Source organism: Phyllobates terribilis, unplaced genomic scaffold (assembly GCF_046119375.1).
Source record: "Phyllobates terribilis strain yellow unplaced genomic scaffold, ASM4611937v1 Scaffold_12__6_contigs__length_324123572, whole genome shotgun sequence".
Taxonomy (NCBI): Eukaryota; Metazoa; Chordata; class Amphibia; order Anura; family Dendrobatidae; genus Phyllobates; species Phyllobates terribilis.
The window spans coordinates 256,419,427-256,438,107 of NW_027362772.1; the positions used below are offsets into that span (position 1 = coordinate 256,419,427).

At 39.0% G+C, this 18,681-nt stretch overlaps 1 protein-coding gene across 5 annotated transcripts in view; it reads left to right on the top strand.

Annotated features, from left to right (window-relative positions):
* The window catches only part of LOC141172555 (transmembrane protein 26-like), a 128,255-nt gene that overhangs the window by 46,919 nt on the left and 62,655 nt on the right, over positions 1-18,681 (top strand). The window contains exons 1-2 of one of the 5 annotated variants that reach the window (XM_073656890.1): positions 10,467-10,746; positions 12,689-12,818. The exons of 1 other annotated variant lie outside the window; for it this stretch is intronic. Coding sequence is in view for 1 of the 4 variants with exons in the window: in XM_073656886.1 (XP_073512987.1) it covers positions 10,696-10,746 (51 nt within the window). In the remaining 3 variants the exon portion in view is untranslated. Of the gene's footprint in view, positions 1-10,465; positions 10,747-12,688; positions 12,819-13,093; positions 13,224-18,681 lie in introns of those variants that run through there. 3 more of the 5 variants (XM_073656888.1, XM_073656886.1, XM_073656889.1) reach the window with 3 other exon arrangements.

Genomic DNA, 18,681 nt, shown 5'->3' on the forward strand with positions numbered 1-18,681 from the left:
ATACAACCGGTTTCGACTTCTTTGAGTATTCCTCAGGTATAACATCATGCATATAAACAGATCTATCTACACACATTTTATAGCAGATATCCCTGCTTGTCATTTTGGGTGGAGACTGAAAGATCTGTTTTTCAGACACACCCAGATACTCAGATATGCAGGATTTTGCACTCTGAGGAATCTAACAAAACCCATATACTAAATGACTTTCATACAGTTTAAAAAAAAAAAAAATTTTTTACACACAAATTTTTTCTTTTTTTTCTCCTTTCCTTCCTTCCTTCACACAGAAAGCATTTTCTTTTCTAAAAACACTATAAATATAATTATAATTTTACCATATATAAAATGTCTTCTAAAATGTTATTGAACATACTAAAAGTGTGATTTCATACAGAAATGTAAAATCCTGCAAAAATGTACATTATGACAAAATTTAAAACCTTTTCTTTCTTCATATTAAAACCATTATCAAATACAATTTAGTAGAAAAAAATATATATATATATATATACACATACATATATACACATACATGCATATATGCATATATACACACGAAAAAATATATACACACATATATATATATATATATATATATATATATATATATATATATATGCATGCACATGCATACCTGTCGACATTTGCATGTCAAATACCCTCTATAATATCATTTAATCCATCTGGGTATAATGTACCCAGACGGAAGATCCAATATGATTCTTTCCGGTTTAAATTTTGTACCCTATTAGTACAATTCTCAGGTATTTGCTCCAATGGGGTCACGGAAATATTAAATATTTTATTATGCTTCAAACATAAGTGCCGAGATAAGCTCTGTTTTAAAAACCCATTTTTGGTATTGTGCCTGTGGCCATTCATACGGGATCGTAGGGACTGGATGGTCCGACCCACGTATTGCAGGCCACAGGTACAGGTAATGTCATATATTACAAAATCACTATCACATGTTAATTTTTGTGTGATTGCTATAGTTTCACCCTTACTGTACGATGTAATGTACTGAGTCATATGATTGATGATTTTGCAGGTACAACATTTTCGGGAGCCACATCGATGGACCCCCGGTTTGAAAGCATCCGTTTTATTTGTCCTAGTTTTTTCTTTTTTCTTAATACATTCCTGTTCCCCATCTTTGGTCATTCTGAGATTACTAGGGGCAATTATACCCTTCACTGTTTGGCCCCTACGAAAGGTAATATTGGGTCTATCTGGTAGAAGTTTTTTCAAAAATGTATCCTTTTTCAACAAGTACCAGTATTTATTTAAAATGTTTCTTATCTCCGTATTACTACGATTGAAAGCGGTAATAAAGTTATACTGCCACCCATCTTTTTTTCTTTCCTTATTCTTATTAATTATCTGCTTGGGCTTTTCTCCTCCTTCCTTCGTTATCCCCTCCTCCACATCCTTATTTTTGTTATTCTCTCTAGATAAGCACTCCTGCTGAGTTCTTGCTAGATTAGTTCTGTATGCTGCCATAATTAATCGGTTTGGATATTTCTTATCTGTAAACCTATTGATCAGAATTTTTGATTGTTCCACATAATCTTCCTTATTTGTATTATTTCTCCTAATTCGACGAAATTGGCTATAAGGAATGTTTTGCTTCCATTTTTGATGGTGTGCGCTCCGAAAATCAAGGAAGCCATTAGTATCAGTTTTCTTAAAGTACGTTTTAGTGCTGATTTTTTTATTTTTATAGGATATTTCTAAATCGAGGAAATTTATTTTTTCTTTATTGACCTGTGCAGAAAACGTGATCCCCCAGTCATTGCTATTTAATGTTGTGATGAATTCTCGAGCTTCAAACTCAGTACCTTTCCAAAAAATGATTAGATCGTCAATATAGCGACAATAATATAATATGTTGTTACAGTGGGGGCGCTGACACAAGGGCGATGAGGACTCAAAGCATCCCATGAAAAGATTTGCAAAACTTGGGGCTACCCGAGTCCCCATCGCTGTGCCAAGCCGCTGTATATACAATTGCCCCTGGAAGGTGAAAAGGTTATGTTCCAATATAAATTTTAGACCCATTATTAAAAATCGTCTCTGATTTTCTGGCATATCTACTATCCCATTCAAATAATGTGAAACTGAATTGATTCCCAATATGTGTTCAACATTGGAGTAGAGAGCATGTACGTCTAAGGTTATGAACATGTAATCTTCTTCCCATGCAAAATTTTCACATTCTTTTATTAATTGACTGGAGTCTAGGAGAAAAGAGGGTAATTTTCTAACTAGATCCTGTAAGTGCAGATCGATGTAATGTGACAGTTGACTGGTTAGTGACCCTATACCCGAAATTATCGGTCGTCCGGGAGGTTTCACAGGGTCTTTATGCACCTTTGGCAGGTGATAAAAGAGGGCTGTATTTGGATTTTTGTTAGTCAGGAATCGTTTTTCCCTTTTATTTATGATGTCTTGTTTGAAGGCAGTGTCTATCAACCTATGATATTCTTCAATATGTTTTTTGGAAGGGTCAACATCTAATTTTTTATAATATTTTGCGTCTGATAATATATTGTATGCTTCCTCCAAATAGTCATCTCGGTCCTGAATGACAATACCCCCTCCTTTATCTGCCCCTCTAATCACGATTTTTTCATTGTCCTTTAGTTTTATTAAGGCTTCTTTTTCTTCCTTTGAAATATTCGTTTTTTGAATAGATCTTTTATTCCTGGTTCTTACTCCAGAACTCATGTTTTCTGTTTTCCCTTTTTGTATGTTTTTCTCTCCAGTCCTATTTAATCCCCGAAATTCCTCGGATACCAAAGCGTAAAAAGTATCCAAATGGCTGCCCCGGTGGTGAGTGGGGTTAAAATTGGATTTGGGGCGGACATTTTTATGAATGTCCACAGGCACAATACCAAAAATGGGTTTTTAAAACAGAGCTTATCTCGGCACTTATGTTTGAAGCATAATAAAATATTTAATATTTCCGTGACCCCATTGGAGCAAATACCTGAGAATTGTACTAATAGGGTACAAAATTTAAACCGGAAAGAATCATATTGGATCTTCCGTCTGGGTACATTATACCCAGATGGATTAAATGATATTATAGAGGGTATTTGACATGCAAATGTCGACAGGTATGCATGTGCATGCATATATATATATATATATATATATATATATATATATATATATATATATATATATGTGTATATATTTTTTCGTGTGTATATATGCATATATGCATGTATGTGTATATATGTATGTGTATATATATATATTTTTTTCTACTAAATTGTATTTGATAATGGTTTTAATATGAAGAAAGAAAAGGTTTTCAATTTTGTCATAATGTACATTTTTGCAGGATTTTACATTTCTGTATGAAATCACACTTTTAGTATGTTCAATAACATTTTAGAAGACATTTTATATATGGTAAAATTATAATTATATTTATAGTGTTTTTAGAAAAGAAAATGCTTTCTGTGTGAAGGAAGGAAGGAAAGGAGAAAAAAAAGAAAAAATTTGTGTGTAAAAAAATTTTTTTTTTTTTAAAACTGTATGAAAGTCATTTAGTATATGGGTTTTGTTAGATTCCTCAGAGTGCAAAATCCTGCATATCTGAGTATCTGGGTGTGTCTGAAAAACAGATCTTTCAGTCTCAACCCAAAATGACAAGCAGGGATATCTGCTATAAAATGTGTGTAGATAGATCTGTTTATATGCATGATGTTATACCTGAGGAAGACTCAAAGAAGTCGAAACCGGTTGTATTTTAGTTTGAAATAAAAATTCTTTGAATCCGAATATCAAGTTCCATCATCATCCTTCAGGAGCGCATATCGCTGGGAAAAAACATTTACAAAAATAAATTAATGGATACAAATAACAATCATACAAAAGTTTAAAAATCATATATTTTTATAACAAATAAAAGAAATGTAGGTCCTAACAGACCTAAGAGGATTCGCATACATCCGTTTTGGTTATCTCTTACAGTAGAACATGATAGAATACCAGATCAAGTGGAAGTATTTATAGCAGATCATAGGGACTTCCTTGACAGGTTGATAGTATGGGACACACTCAAAGCATATATAAGGGAATGCTTTAAGTCAACGATTTCAAACATTAAAAGGGAATCTTCTATTGGGGAACAGAGGCTTGCCGAAGAATGTAAATTACTAGAAGCTGAGTATATTAACAATCCCTCAGATAACTCCTTACATAATTGGCTTTGGAAAGGGAGGGAGTACCTGACCCACTTACAGGAAAAGGCGCAGAGAAAACTTTTCTTTTCAAAACAAACTTATTTTGAGCTGGGTAACCAATCGAGTAAATTTCTGGCATACATAGTCCAACAAAATCAGATGTCCCTGTCAATTTTGGCCATTAATACAAGGGAGGGCAGCCCGCTGCTTAAATCAGATCAGATTGCAAGCAGATTTGAAGAATACTATAGAGAACTTTATAACTCCCAAATGAACCACACTATAGAGGAAATTGATGAATACCTAAATCAAATAAAATTTCCTAAACTTTCTTGTGAAAACTGGGCATTCCTGGATGGAGATATCACTCTGGAAGAAATAAGGGAAGCAACCATGTCTTTATCTAATGAGAAGGCACCGGGCCCCATTGACATAACCATAGAATTATACAAAAGATATATAGATCTGATGACCCCAGTTCTATTGCAAACTTTTTCTGAGGCACTTTTGGGACACTCACTTCCCCAATCATTCTATGATGCCACCATAGTGCTGATCCCCAAGCCAGATAAATCAGTTAAGGAATGTAGTTCTTATCGTCCCATATCCCTATTGAATACAGATTACAATATACTTATGAAACTCATAGCCAATAGACTGAAAACAGTAATATTAAACATCATACATGAGGATCAATCTGGCTTTATGCCAGGAAGGTCCACCTCATCTAATATCAGAAGAGTTCAAGTTTTAACACAGATAGGTTACAAATATCGGGAACCCTTGGCTATAGATTCTTTAGATATGGCGAAAGCCTTCGATTCCTTGGAGTGGAAGTTTTTACAGTGTGTGCTCCTGAAATTTTTGTTTTCTGATAAACTTTGTAGCTGGATTAAATTGATTTACTGTATGCCAAGAGCTAACATTCTAGTAAATGGAATACTGTTGGAATACTTTGACCTGGGTAGAGGAACCAGAGAGGGCTGCCTCCTATCTCCGATGCTCTTTGCTCTAGCGATAGAGCCTATTGCCCTTAAAATTAGACAGGACCACCTGGTGGAGGGTATTAGTATAAACTCCAGAACAGATAAAGTGGGATTATATGCAGACGACCTGATCCTCTTCCTAAACAAATTAGAACAATCCCTCCCAAGAGCAATTTACCTTATTAACTACTTTGGGGAATTATCGAGCCTCAAAATCAATTGGGGCAAATCTGTGGTTATGCCACTTATAGATAGCATGACCAAACATGTAGTTTTTGGATTACAAGTAGTACAGAAGTTCAAATATCTAGGTATTATAATTAATCAAAACCCAATTATGGACCTCAAGGACAATGTGTACTCCATAAAGGATATGATGAAGAAAAAGTTTGAAAACTGGTCCCAAATTCCGCTGTCTGTGGCGGGAAGAATAAACTTAATCAAAATGATAATTCTTCCAAAATGCTTGTATGTACTGGAACATGCATAAATTAAAATCCCCAAAGATTTTTTTAGGAAAATACATGGTATGATGGCGACATTTATATGGGGCTTATCAAGGCCCAAACTAAGTATTGGATCTCAGCAAGACCCAAAGATCAGGGGGGCTGTGCAGTGCCCGACCTATTTCTGTACTATTTAGCTGGCCAGATACGCTATTTGAAGTGCTGGATAAATAGCGACAAAGTCACTAATACAGAAGCACATCTTATACACTCCTTAAACGGGAATACACCATGGGCTATATTAGAAGGCTCCTACAGGCCACCACAAGGTTTATTATTTGCACATAGCCTAGCGATGCAAGTGTGGCGAGAGAGTAAATGTATCATGAAATTTACTGATCAAATGGGAGAAACCCAAATATGGGATAACCCTGAATTTCCACAGCTCAAAAACCTCCAAAACCCAATCTTCTGGAAGCAATACGGAATAACAACACTCAATCAGATTTTTGAAAATGAAATTTTATTGTCATTCGATCAAATCCATATAAAGTTTGGGAGTCCTTGGTGCATATACCCTTTGACAACGTTGGCACGATGTGAATTGAGTCTTTTGTGTAGTGTCTGAGTTTTTCTGCCAACATATTGTACTCCACATATACAATTGATGAGGTAATTAACAAAGCATGAAATATATTTTTTCTCCAGTTTTGGAAGACCAAAAGAATCGCATGTTGTGTAGGATGCACTTACAACATAGGCATTTCTTTGCCTGACATTTCAACCTGCCCGGGGGCTGAAGACTCCTTACTTGTGTTGGGTTGTTTTCAGGGTCTTTCAGGCAATTTCCAAGATATTTCTGAGGATGGGTGCTATCCTGAGGATAACCCAAGTGTTTCAGAAGGAGGGGGCCAAGAATAGGGTCATTTTGCAAGTTGTGCCAATGCTTCAGTAGCATCTTCCTCAAAGGGAGGTGGGCAGAGTTGAACGTAGTGATAACATTTCTAGTGAAATCAATTGTCTCCATATCAGAATTGTGGGCTTTTGGTGGGCTTTTGGTTCGAGGCATTACTGTTGTGAGAGCTTACATGTGTTATGGTAGGCTCATTTAACCAGGTTTTTGGGGTAACGTTGGTTGATGAACCATTCCCTAAGAACATTGGTTTGTTGTTTAAAATCATTTTCTTTGCTACAGTTTCTCTCATACACTTGTGTTAGAATATTAGTAAGCCATTTCCAGTAGTGGATAATATTGAAGTAGATATATACATTTGTGTCAATCTCTTTAAAGTGAGTTTTCGTGATAACAGTGCCATCTTGGTGGGGGATATTGAGGTCCAGAAAATTTATGGAGTCCTTGTTGATAGTTGAGATGAATGTGATTCCCCAGTAGTTTTGAGTATAGTTCACCTACAAAATCGGAAATTTCTTTAATATATCCCTGACAAATGAAGAACAAATAATCAACGAATTTCTTTTAGATTTTTACCTTTGTGAAGTACTTGGATTGGTATATGTATACCCCTTCAACTACCCATGTAAAAATATTGGCCCAGCTAGGGGCCATTCGCGTCTCCATTGCTGTGCCACACTGCTGGTGATATACCTCACCCTGGAAGAAAAAGTAATTATTACGCAAAATAGACTCCAACCTCTCAAGGAGAAAGGCTCCATGTGCAACACTTATTTTGGGGTAATTTTCTAGAAATTAACTAATACAGAGCCCACCAATGCAAAGTTTAATATTTGTGAAGACTGAAGAGGACAGAGACGTTTAGAGTGAAAAAAGAGAAGAATTCTTCCCAATGAAAACCTCTTAGGATTTTGAGTAAGTCAGCCGCGTCCCTTAAATGGCTCTGTAGGTTTTTCACATATAGTTGAAGGATGGTCGACAGATAGTAAGATAAATTACTGGTAAGGGACTGTATCCCTGAGATAATCGGGTGACCTGGGGAGTTTGTCAGGAATTTATGCACTTTATGTACCGTAAATGACAAAAAGAAAGGTTTGTAGGGGTCTAGAATCGGGAGGAATTTATTTTTCTTTTTATTCAATTAACTGATCTCATGTGCTTTACGAATAAGGTTGCATCCTGAGTGGATGGGAAAGGGTCCTAGTGTATAATGGAGTAGTGGAGTGGGTTAGAAAGTCGATTGATTGCTTCTTTTAGATAGTCATTCTGATTTTGTATGACTCTCCTACCCCCTTTGTCAACTGGTCTGATCACGATATCATTATTAATTTTAAGGGATCTGTTTTATTAATGCTTTTAAAGTCGTGCTGTACATCAATATATCACTCCAATCACTCCAATCCAATGATACCTCTTCAAGTGTACATACAGTGGGTACGGAAAGTATTCAGACCTCTTTACATTTTTCACTCTTTGTTTCATTGCACCCATTTGGTAAATTCTAAAAAGTTCATTTTTTTTCTTTTAAGTACACTGTGCACCCCATCTTGCCTGACAAAAACCAGAAATGTAGAAATTTTTGCAAATTTATTAAAAAAGAAAAACTGAAATATCACATGGTCATAAGTATTCAGACCCTTTGCTCAGACACTCATATTTAAGTCACATACTGTCCATTTCCTTGTGATCTTTCTTGCGATGGTTCTACTCCTTCATTGGAGTCCAGCTGTGTTTAATTAAACTGATAGGACTTGATTTGGAAAGGCACATACCTGTCTATATAAGACCTCACAGCTCACAGTGCATGTCAGACCAAATGAGAATCATGAGCTCAAAGGAACTGCCCAAGGATCTCAGACAGAATTGTGGCCAAGGTTACAAAAGAATTTCTGCATTACTCAAGGTTCCTAAGAGCACAGTGGCCTCCATAATCCTTAAATTGAAGAATTTTGGGTCCACCAGAAGTCTTCCTAGACCTGGCCGTTCAGCCAAACTGAGCAATTGTGGGAGAAGAGCCTTGGCGAGAGAGGCAAAGAAGAACCCCAAGATCACTGTGGCTGAGCTCCAGAGATGCAGTAGGGACATGGAAGAAAGTTCCACAAAGTCAACTATCACTGCAGCCCTCCACCAGTCGGGCCTTTATGGCAGCGTGGCCAGATGGAAGCCTCTCCTCAGTGCAAGGCATATGAAAGCCCACATAGAATTTGCTCAAAAACACGTGAAGGACTCCCAGACTATGAGAAATAAGATTCTCTGGTCTGATGAGACGAAGGTAGAACGTTTTGGTGATAATTCTAAGTGGTATGTTTGGAGAAAACCAGGCACTGCTCATCACCTGCCCAATACAATCCCAACAGTGAAACATGGTGGTGACAGCATCATGCTATGGGGGTGTTTTTCAGCTCCAGGGACAGGACGACTGGTTGCAATTGAAGGAAACATGAATGCGGCCAAGTACAGAGATATCCTGGATGAAAACCTCTTCCAGAGTGCTCTGGACCTCAGACTTGGCCGAAGGTTCACCTTCCAACAAGACAATGACCCTAAGCACAAAGCTAAAATAACAAAGGAGTGGCTTCAGAACAACTCTGTGACCATTCTTGACTAGCCCAGCCAGAGCCTTGACCTGAACCCAATTGAGTATCTCTGGAGAGACCTGAAAATGCGTGTCCATCAACGTTCACCACCCAACCTGACGGAACTGGAGAGGATCTGCAAGGAAGAATGGCAGAGGATCCCCAAATCCAGGTGTGAAAAACTTGTTGCATCATTCCCAAGAAGACTCATGGCTGTACTAGCTCAAAAGTGTCCTTCTACTCAATACTGAGCAAAGGGTCTGAATACTTATAACCATGTGATATTTCAGGTTTTCTTTTTTAATAAATTTTCAAAAAATTCTACATTTCTGTTTTTTTCAGCCAAGGTGGGGTGCAGAGTATACTTTAATGAGAAAAAAATGAACTTTTTAGAATTTACCAAATGGCTGCAATAAAACAAAGAGTGAAAAATTTAAATGGGTCTGAATACTTTCCGTACCCACTGTGTCATTGTACATCTCAAATCCAGATTTTTTTTGTTAGAAAATCATGGACACTTCCTAAATACTTTTCTAGATCCAGGTCTGCATGACTTTAAAAGCATTAATAAAACAGACAACCCTAAAGGCAACCTTACTGTTAAAGAAAAATCAGTTATACTATCCCTTAAAAATAATAATGATATCGTGATCAAACCAGTTGACAAAGGGGTTGGAATAGTTATACAAAATAGGAGTGACCATCTAAAAGAAACAATTTCTTCAGTGTTTTATGTCTTTCTTCCACTATTATATCTCTGGCTAAGCTGTGACGTGTGACCACAACTCACTATCCAGATTCACTATGAATTGGCTGCTGCAATTCCTGCTTCTGCTTTTATACAGGCTACATATTCTTTCTTGATCACCCAAGGTCATACCATCTCTCTCTGGTTGATGCAATCTTCTGCAACATTTGACCACATTTTAGGCGATTCACACAAACTATCAAAATTGTTTAAATTCACCAGCTTCACTGGATTCCTAACAATTTGTTATGAATTTCATTTGCCTATAATGAATTCGCTCATCTCATTCACTGCATTAATTTTTGGTTTTTCAACATATACAGATTATTTCTGTTTTAACTTTTTGAGGGAAAATGTTGATTTACAGACCTTGGGGGAGGCAGATTATAATAAAGCTGAATACTGAATCTGGTATTCTGGGCCCAACTTTAGCAATTTAAAGAGAACTGAGGCAAGGCTCAGAAGTTTACAAAGTAGAAGAGCTTGGTTTGCCAGGTTCATATGTATATAATGTGTCAATATAAGCATTGGATTTGAGCCATATAGGGAGTGTTGGGGTAGTGTTATGTTGATGGTTACCACGAGCACATAGAAGGTTTTTGTTTTCACGCTCGCACTATGCGACTGTCTATGTAATTAATCAGCCGTAATTAAATGCAGTACAAACAATAAAGAATAAGACAGAGACAAATTATAAGCTTGGGGACCTTGCATATTCTCGGACTTTAAGTTATTTTCTTATTCAACTGTTGTGAAGATATTTCTAGTTTTTGGCTAGCTAAACTAAAGTTACAAAAGTGGCTTCGGACGTGTCTGTAATTGAAATGGAGGAAGCCACATGCAACCACGTTAAGTCTCAGCGTGGAAACTCACAGGTAGGACCAGCACCTATCAGATATTTTTCGGATATTACATGTTTATGCCATAAATGTCTAAGATTAGTATACCCCTTGTGACAACTAATATGCAACACCATTTCCTAGGCAGCTATACAACACAATCTATTTAATCAATTTATCAATACAGAGTGTTCCCCACACTCTTTTGACTTCTGGACATCTGTCAAGTCAGCAGTCTTCCCCATGATTATGGAGCCTACTGAAACAGTTTAAGGGACCTTTTTAAATGCTTAGGAAGCCTTCGCAGGTGTTTTTTTGCTAATTATTTTAATTAACTGAGATAATGACTTTTGTGTTTTCATTGGCTGTAAGCCATAATCATCAACATTAACAGAAATAAACACTTGAAATAGATCACTCTGTTTGTAATGACTCTATTTAATATATGAGTTTCACTTTTTGTATTGAAGAACTGAAATAAATTAACTTTTTGAGGATATTCTCATTTTGTGAGAAGCACCTGTATTACATGACACGCCCCCTGGGCTGAGAGGTACTCGGTAGCCGGGCCGATGCTGGGGGATGTCACAGTGGCATTGACCCGGTCCGTGACCCAGGGCGGTCAATAAAAGGGGTTTTAAAGAAAAGGGAACAGAGTTTCTATATATAATGTTCGTGACGCCACCTGTAGTATGCGGCTATATTGAGCCGCAGCTGCGGTGTAGATCTTTTGGAGCTGATGATGACGCAGCAGAGTTGGTTCAGCTCTCCACAGGCAGAGCTTAGCTCCAGGGCAGGAAGTAGTGATTTTATAGATGTTGCTGTGCAGTGTAGTGCAGGGGATGGTGCAGATGATGACCAGTCGACAACCTAATGGCGGTTTCCTCTTATCTTTACTTGCGGTGGTTAGGCAGACCGGGGCACGGGTACTAGCTGGCAGTAGAGGTCCGGGCGGCCTGGAAGCAAGTTGGGGATCCTCCTCACCACGTGAAGTTGGAGGCCTTCCCTTTCCGCTAATCTCTTTGGCCCTGCTGCTTATAGCTGTGCTGTGGCCTTTGTCCCTCAGTAAAACGTCTTTGTGCTCACCCATATGGCAGGCAGCTCGGGCCTTGCTGGAGTGTCGCTCCCACGTGGTGGTGCTGGGCCCTATGTGCTGCTGAGCCTTCGGGCGTCTGATGGGGCCAGGAGACCTGTAGTCTCCTGCCCTCCGGTTTTTGCTGCTGGGCCTTCAGTGCACCACAACTTCGGACTCCAGGGTCCGGTTCTTCTGCGCTCCTCTCTGGGGTGAACTGCCATGCAGCTCCACTCCCCAGGTCTTTCCTCTTCGCTGTCCTGTCTTCAGCCCCTCTCTTGGTTCCCCCCTTTCCAACCAGGGACAGGGCTCAGCAGCAGATCAGTGCATCTGCCCCTCCTGCTGGTCTGGAGTGGTGTAGTGTTGGATGCAGGTGGGTGGGTCCTGGGTAGTACTCCCTCCTTACCTGAGAGTGGGATACCACACCTCTGGCTGAGATGCAGTACCTCTGTGGCGACTGAACCCGCAGGGGCGCAACATATACATTGGGTAACAATCCACCTGATTATTGTTTGAAGATTCCAAATTCTGTGTGAATACATTCCTTAACATGTTCATGACTTCGTAATTTTAAATTTTTGCACTTTTATTCTTTCCACCTTTTCTTCCAAGAACTATAATTATTTTAATGTTATTTTTTATTTTATTTTTTAGCTGGAAAAGTTGTATTTTTTAACAACACCAGTCATTTAACTGTACATTGTACTTAAAAGCAAGGAAAAAATCCAAGCCTGGTGAAATGGTTTAAAAAAAAAAGCAATTTCACTATCTTTCTTTTCTATGGCATTTATGGTATGATAAAAAAATGCCCAGACAGTATAATTCGTCAGCTCGGTATGATTACAACGATACCAAAAGTAATAAAGTGTTTTTTATATTTTAAGATCTTTTTGCTGTTATTCATAGGCACTTTCTTGTCTACTGCTCGGGTTTGTTACCAGACACAGAGTCATGTAGCTGCGCATCCATCACATGAAATGGACACATTTTACCCATTAGCATTAAACAATGAAGGTTCCAATTCAATGACAGCAAGGTAAGGTTTTTAATATAGACAGTATAGGTACCGTCCCAATTTAGGGTCACCTTGCCGCTGGTGGGACGGCTTGTATACTTTTTTTGATCAAAAATAGTTCACTAAGTACCCTATATTTATTATGCAACTTTGCTTTACATTTATATATAATGATGGTAGGGTATGAGATATATTTTTGTCTTTTGTAGGTTTTGCTTCTTTTTGCTAGTGTGAACATGCTCCTATTTCTTGCATGTCTACCATCTTAGACCTCAGTTCACATTGCTTGGTTTTATAGGCACTTTCTTGTCTACTGCTCGGGTTTGTTACCAGACACAGGGTCATGTATCTGCGCATCCATCACATGAAATGGACACATTTTACCCATTAGCATTAAACAATGAAGGTTCCAATTCAATGACAGCAAGCAGAGAGCATGAAAACTGGGAGCACTTGATGCAAAAAATAAATTGGAAATTGTTTTATTTGCTGATTTTGGACTACCCATTTTATATACTGTTGAAACCAGAAGTTTACATACACTATATAAAAATTCACATATGCATGTTTTTCTCAGCATCTGACATGAAATCAGAATAAACCTTTCCCGTTTTAGGTCAATTAGGATTTCCACCATTTTTAATATTTGCCAAATGCCAGAATAATGAGAGAGAATGTTTTAAGGCATTTTTATTACTTACTGCAAAGTCAAAAGTTTACATACATTTCATTAGTATTTGGTACCATTGCCCTTAAACTGAATGACTTGGGTCAAATGTTTGGGATATCCTTCCACAAGCTTCTCACAATAGTTGGTGGGAATTTGGGCCCATTCCTCCTGACAAAACTGGTGTAACTGATCCAGGTTTGTAGGTCGCCTTGCTCGCATCTCCCTCTTCAGCTTTGCCCATAAATTTTCAGTCCAGAATTGTTTAGAAGCATAGTAATCTTAGTGTATGTAAACTTTTGACTTTGCAGTAAGTTATAAATTCTCTCTCTCATTAATCTGGAATTTGGCAAATATTAAAAATTATGGCAATTCTAATTGACCTAAAACGGGAAAGGTTTATTCTGATTTCATGTCAGATATTGAGAAAACATGCATGTGTCTTTCTATATAGTGTATGTACAAACAAGATGGGAATGTCCAGCCATCATACCGCTCAGAAGGAGACGGGTTCTGTGTCCCACAGATGAATGTGCTTTGGTCCGACATGTGCATATCAATCCAAGGACAAAAGCAAAAGACCTTGTGAAGATGATGGCGGAAGCTGGTAAGATTGTGTCAATATCCACAGTGAAACGAGTACTGTATCAACATGGGCTGAAAGGCTACTCTGCCAGAAAGAAACCATTACTCCAAAAGAATCATAAAAAGCCGGATTAATGTTTGCAAATGCACACAGGAACAAATACCTTAATTTTTGGAGACATGTCCTGTGGTCTGATGAAACTAAAATTGAACTTTTTGGGCATAATGACTATCGTTACGTTTGGAGGAAAAAGGGAGAAGCTTGGAAGCCTCAGAACACCATCCCAACTGTGAAACATGGGGGTGGCAGCATCATGTTGTGGGGTTGTTTTGCTGCAGGACGGATTGGTGCACGTCACAAAATAGATGGCTTCATGAGAAAAGAAGATTATGTGCCAATACTGAAGTAACATCTCAAGACATCAGCCAGGAAGTTAAAGCTTGGGCGGAAATGGATCTTCCAAATGTACAATGACCCAAAGCATGCTGCCAAAATGGTAACAAAGTGGCTTAAGGATAACAAAGTTAATGTTTTGGAGTGGCCATCACAAAGCCCTGAACTCAATCCTATTCAAAATTTATGGGCAAAGCTGAAAAGGCAGGTGCGAGCAAGGCGACCTACAAACCTGAATCAGTTACACCAGTTTTGTCAGGAGGAATGGGCCCAAATTCTGACCAACTATTGTGAGTAGTTTGTGGAAGGATATTCATACGTTTGACCCAAGTCATTCAGTTTAAGGGCAATGGTGCCAAATACTAATGAAATGTACAGTGGGGAAAAAAAGTATTTAGTCAGCCACCTATTGTGCAAATTCTCCCACTTAAAAAGATGCGAGGACTGTAATTGACATCATAGGTAGACCTCAGCTATGAGAGACAAAATGAGAAAACAAATCCTGAATATCACATTGTCTGATTTGGAAAGAATTTTTTTCAAATTTTGGTGGAAAATAAGTATTTGGTCAATTACTAAAGTTCATCTCAATACTTTGTTATATATCCTTTGTTGGCAATTTTCTGTAAGTCTTCACAAGGTTGGCACACACTGTTGCTGGTATGTTGGCCCATTCCTCCATGCTGATCTCCTCTAGAGCAGTGATGTTTTGGGGCTGTCGCTGGGCAACACGGACTTTCAACTCCCTCCAAAGGTTTTCTATAGGGTATAGATTTGGAGACTGGCTAGGCCACTCCAGGACCTTGAAATGCTTCTTATGAAGCCACTCCTTCATTGTCCTGGCTTGTGCTTGGGATCATTGTCATGCCGAAAGACCCAGCCACGTTTCATCTTCAATGCCCTTGCTGATGGAAGGAGGTTTGCACTCAAAATCTCACAATACATGGCCTTATTCATTCTTTCATGTATACGGATCAGTCATCCTGGTCCCTTGGCAGAGAAACAGCCCCAAAGCATGATGTTGCCACCCCCATGCTTCGCAGTAGGTATGGTGTTCTTTGGATGCAACTCGGCATTCTTTCTCCTCCAAACACGACGAGTTGTGTTTCTACCAAACAGTTCCACTTTGGTTTCATATGACCATATGACATTCTCCCAATACTCTTCCGGATCATCCAAATGCTCTCTAGCAAACTTCAAACAGGCCCGGATATGTAATGGCTTAAGCAGGGGGACACGTCTGGCACTGCAGGATGAGTCCTTGGTGGTGTAGTGTGTTACTGGTAGCCTGTGTAACGTTGGTCCCAGCTCTCTGCAGGTCATTCACTAGGTCCCCCTGTGTGGTTCTGGGATTTTTGCTCACCGTTCTTGAGATAATTTTGACCTCACGGGGTGAGATCTTGTGTGGAGCCCCAGATCGAGGCAGATCATCAGTGGTCTTGTATGTCTTCCATTTTATAATTATTGCTCCCACAGTTGATTTCTTCACACCAAGCTGCTTGCCTATTGCAGATTCAGTCTTCCCAGCCTGGTGCAGGGCTACAATTTTGTTTCTGGTGTCTTTCAACAGCTCTTCGGTCTTCACCATAGTGGAGTTTGGAGTGTGACTGTTTGAGGTTGTGGACAGGTGTCTTTTATACTGATAACAAGTTCAAACAGGTGCCAGTACTACAGGTAATGAGTGGAGGACAGAGGAGCCTCTTAAAGAAGAAGTTACAGGTCTGTGAGAGCCAGAAATCTTGCTTGTTTGTAGGTGACCAAATACTTATTTTCCACCAAAATTAAAAAAAAAATTCTTTCCAAATCAGACAATGTGATTTTCAGGATTTGTTCTCTCATTTAGTCTCTCATAGTTGGGGTCTACCTATGATGTAAATTACAGGCCTCTCTCATCTTTTTAAGTGGGAGAACTTGCACAATAGGTGGCTGACTAAATACTTTTTTTCCCCACTGTATGTAAACTTTTGGCTTTGCAGTAAGTAATAAAAATGCCTTAACACATTTTCTCTCTCTCATTATTCTGGCATTTGGCAAATATTAAAAATGATGGTAATCCTAATTGACTTAAAACGGGAAAGGTTTATTTTGATTTCAATGTCAGATATTGAGAAAAACATGCAGATGTGTCTTTTTATATAATGTATGTAAACTTCTGGTTTCAATTGTATAACAACACATTAAGATCAAGTTCACACAGGTGTACTTCATGGTCCATATAGGAACTGCACTGCCCGGTCTGGCAGCTGGTCACCCGACACAAACTTACACCCTCATATGCACTGTCGGACTGGGGCGCCAAGGGCCCACCAGTAACCAACTCCAGGGCCCCACTTTTCAGCTACATGCAAATGTGACTTTATCCTCATTTCCAAATTTCTATAGTAATCAATTGGGTAGATTTTTGAATAAAAAAAGATGCTGCCTTTGCCTGTACATAGTGAATCAAGTGTATTGTGCCAAGTACTGCTCATATAAGAGGGTGGTGGCCCACTGGAGGATTCTCCTGTTCTCCTGTGGACCAGTCCGAGCCTGCTCATATGTGTCTATGGGGGTTATAAGTTCTGATAAGTAGACCCTTGATAAGTTGTTCTACAGACCGTGAAATACGTTTGTGTGAATCCGACCTTAACATACTGTAAAATGGCTCCACCAGAAGTAGTGGTAATGATTCCAAAAATGTAACAAAATCCCAGCACATGGTATAGAAAATGTCATTATTTTCTTGAATTATAGGTAAAACTCAAGTAACTATGTGACGCGGTCATAAGCAGATCCTACTTGTTTTGGGTGTGTCCACTCTTAATTAAAGCTGGTAACAAAAAATATATATAACAAAAAATATATATACAGTACAGACCAAAAGTTTGGACACGCCTTCTCATTTAAAGATTTTTCTGTATTTTCATGACAATGAAAATTGTACATTCACACTGAAGGCATCAAAACTATGAATTAACACATGTGGAATTATATACTTAACAAAAAAAGTGAAACAACTGAAAATATGTCTTATATTCTAGGTTCTTCAAAGTAGACACCTTTTGCTTTGATGACTGCTTTGCACACTCTTGGCATTCTCTTTATGAGCTTCAAGAGGTAGTCACCGGAAATGGTTTTCACTTCACAGGTGTGTCCTGTCAGGTGTAATAAGTGGGATTTCTTGCCTTATGAATGGGGTTGGGACCATCAGTTGTGTTGTGCAGAAGTCTGGTGGATACACAGCTGATAATCCTACTGAATAGACTGTTAGAATTTGTATTATGTCAAGTAAAAAGCAGCTAAGTAAGGAAAAACGATTGGCCATCATTACTTTAAGAAATGAAGGTCAGTGAGTGCAAAAAATTGGGAAAACTTTGAAAGTGTCCCCAAGTGCAGTTGCAAAAACCATCAAGCGCTAGAAAGAAACTGGCTCACATGAGGACCCCCCCAGGAAAGGAAGACCAAGAGTCACCTCTGCTTCTGAGGATAAGTTTATCCGAGTCACCAGCCTCAGAAATCGCAGGTTAACAGCAGCTCAGATTAGAGACCAGGTCAATGCCACACAGAGTTCTAGCAGCAGACACATCTCTGCAACAACTGTTAAGAGGAGACTTTGTGCAGCAGGCCTTCATGGTAAAATAGCTGCTAGGAAACCACTGCTAAGGACAGGCAACAAGTAGAAGGTACTTGTTTGGGCTAAAGAACACAAGGAATGGACATTAGACCAGTGGAAATCTGTACTGTGGTCTGATGAGTCCAAATTTGAGATCTTTGGTTCCAACCACCGTGTCTTTGTGCGACGCAGAAAAGGTGAATGGATGGACTCTACATGCCTGGTTCCCACCGTGAAGCATGGAGGAGGAGATGCGATGGTGTGGGGGTGCTTTGCTGGTGACACTGTTGGGGATTTATTCAAAATTGAAGGAATACTGAACCAGCATGGCTACCACAGCATCTGGCAGCGGCATGCTATTCCATCCGGTTTGCGTTTAGTTGGACCATCATTTATTTTTCAACAGGACAATGACCCCAAACACACCTCCAGGCTGTGTAAGGGCTATTTGACCAAGAAGGAGAGTGATGGGGTGCTACGCCAGATGACCTGGCCTCCACAGTCACCAGACCTGAACCCAATCGAGATGGTTTGCGGTGAGCTGGACCGCAGAGTGAAGGCAAAAGGGCCAACAAGTGCTAAGCATCTCTGGGAACTCCTTCAAGATTGTTGGAAGACCATTTCCGGTGACTACCTCTTGAAGCTC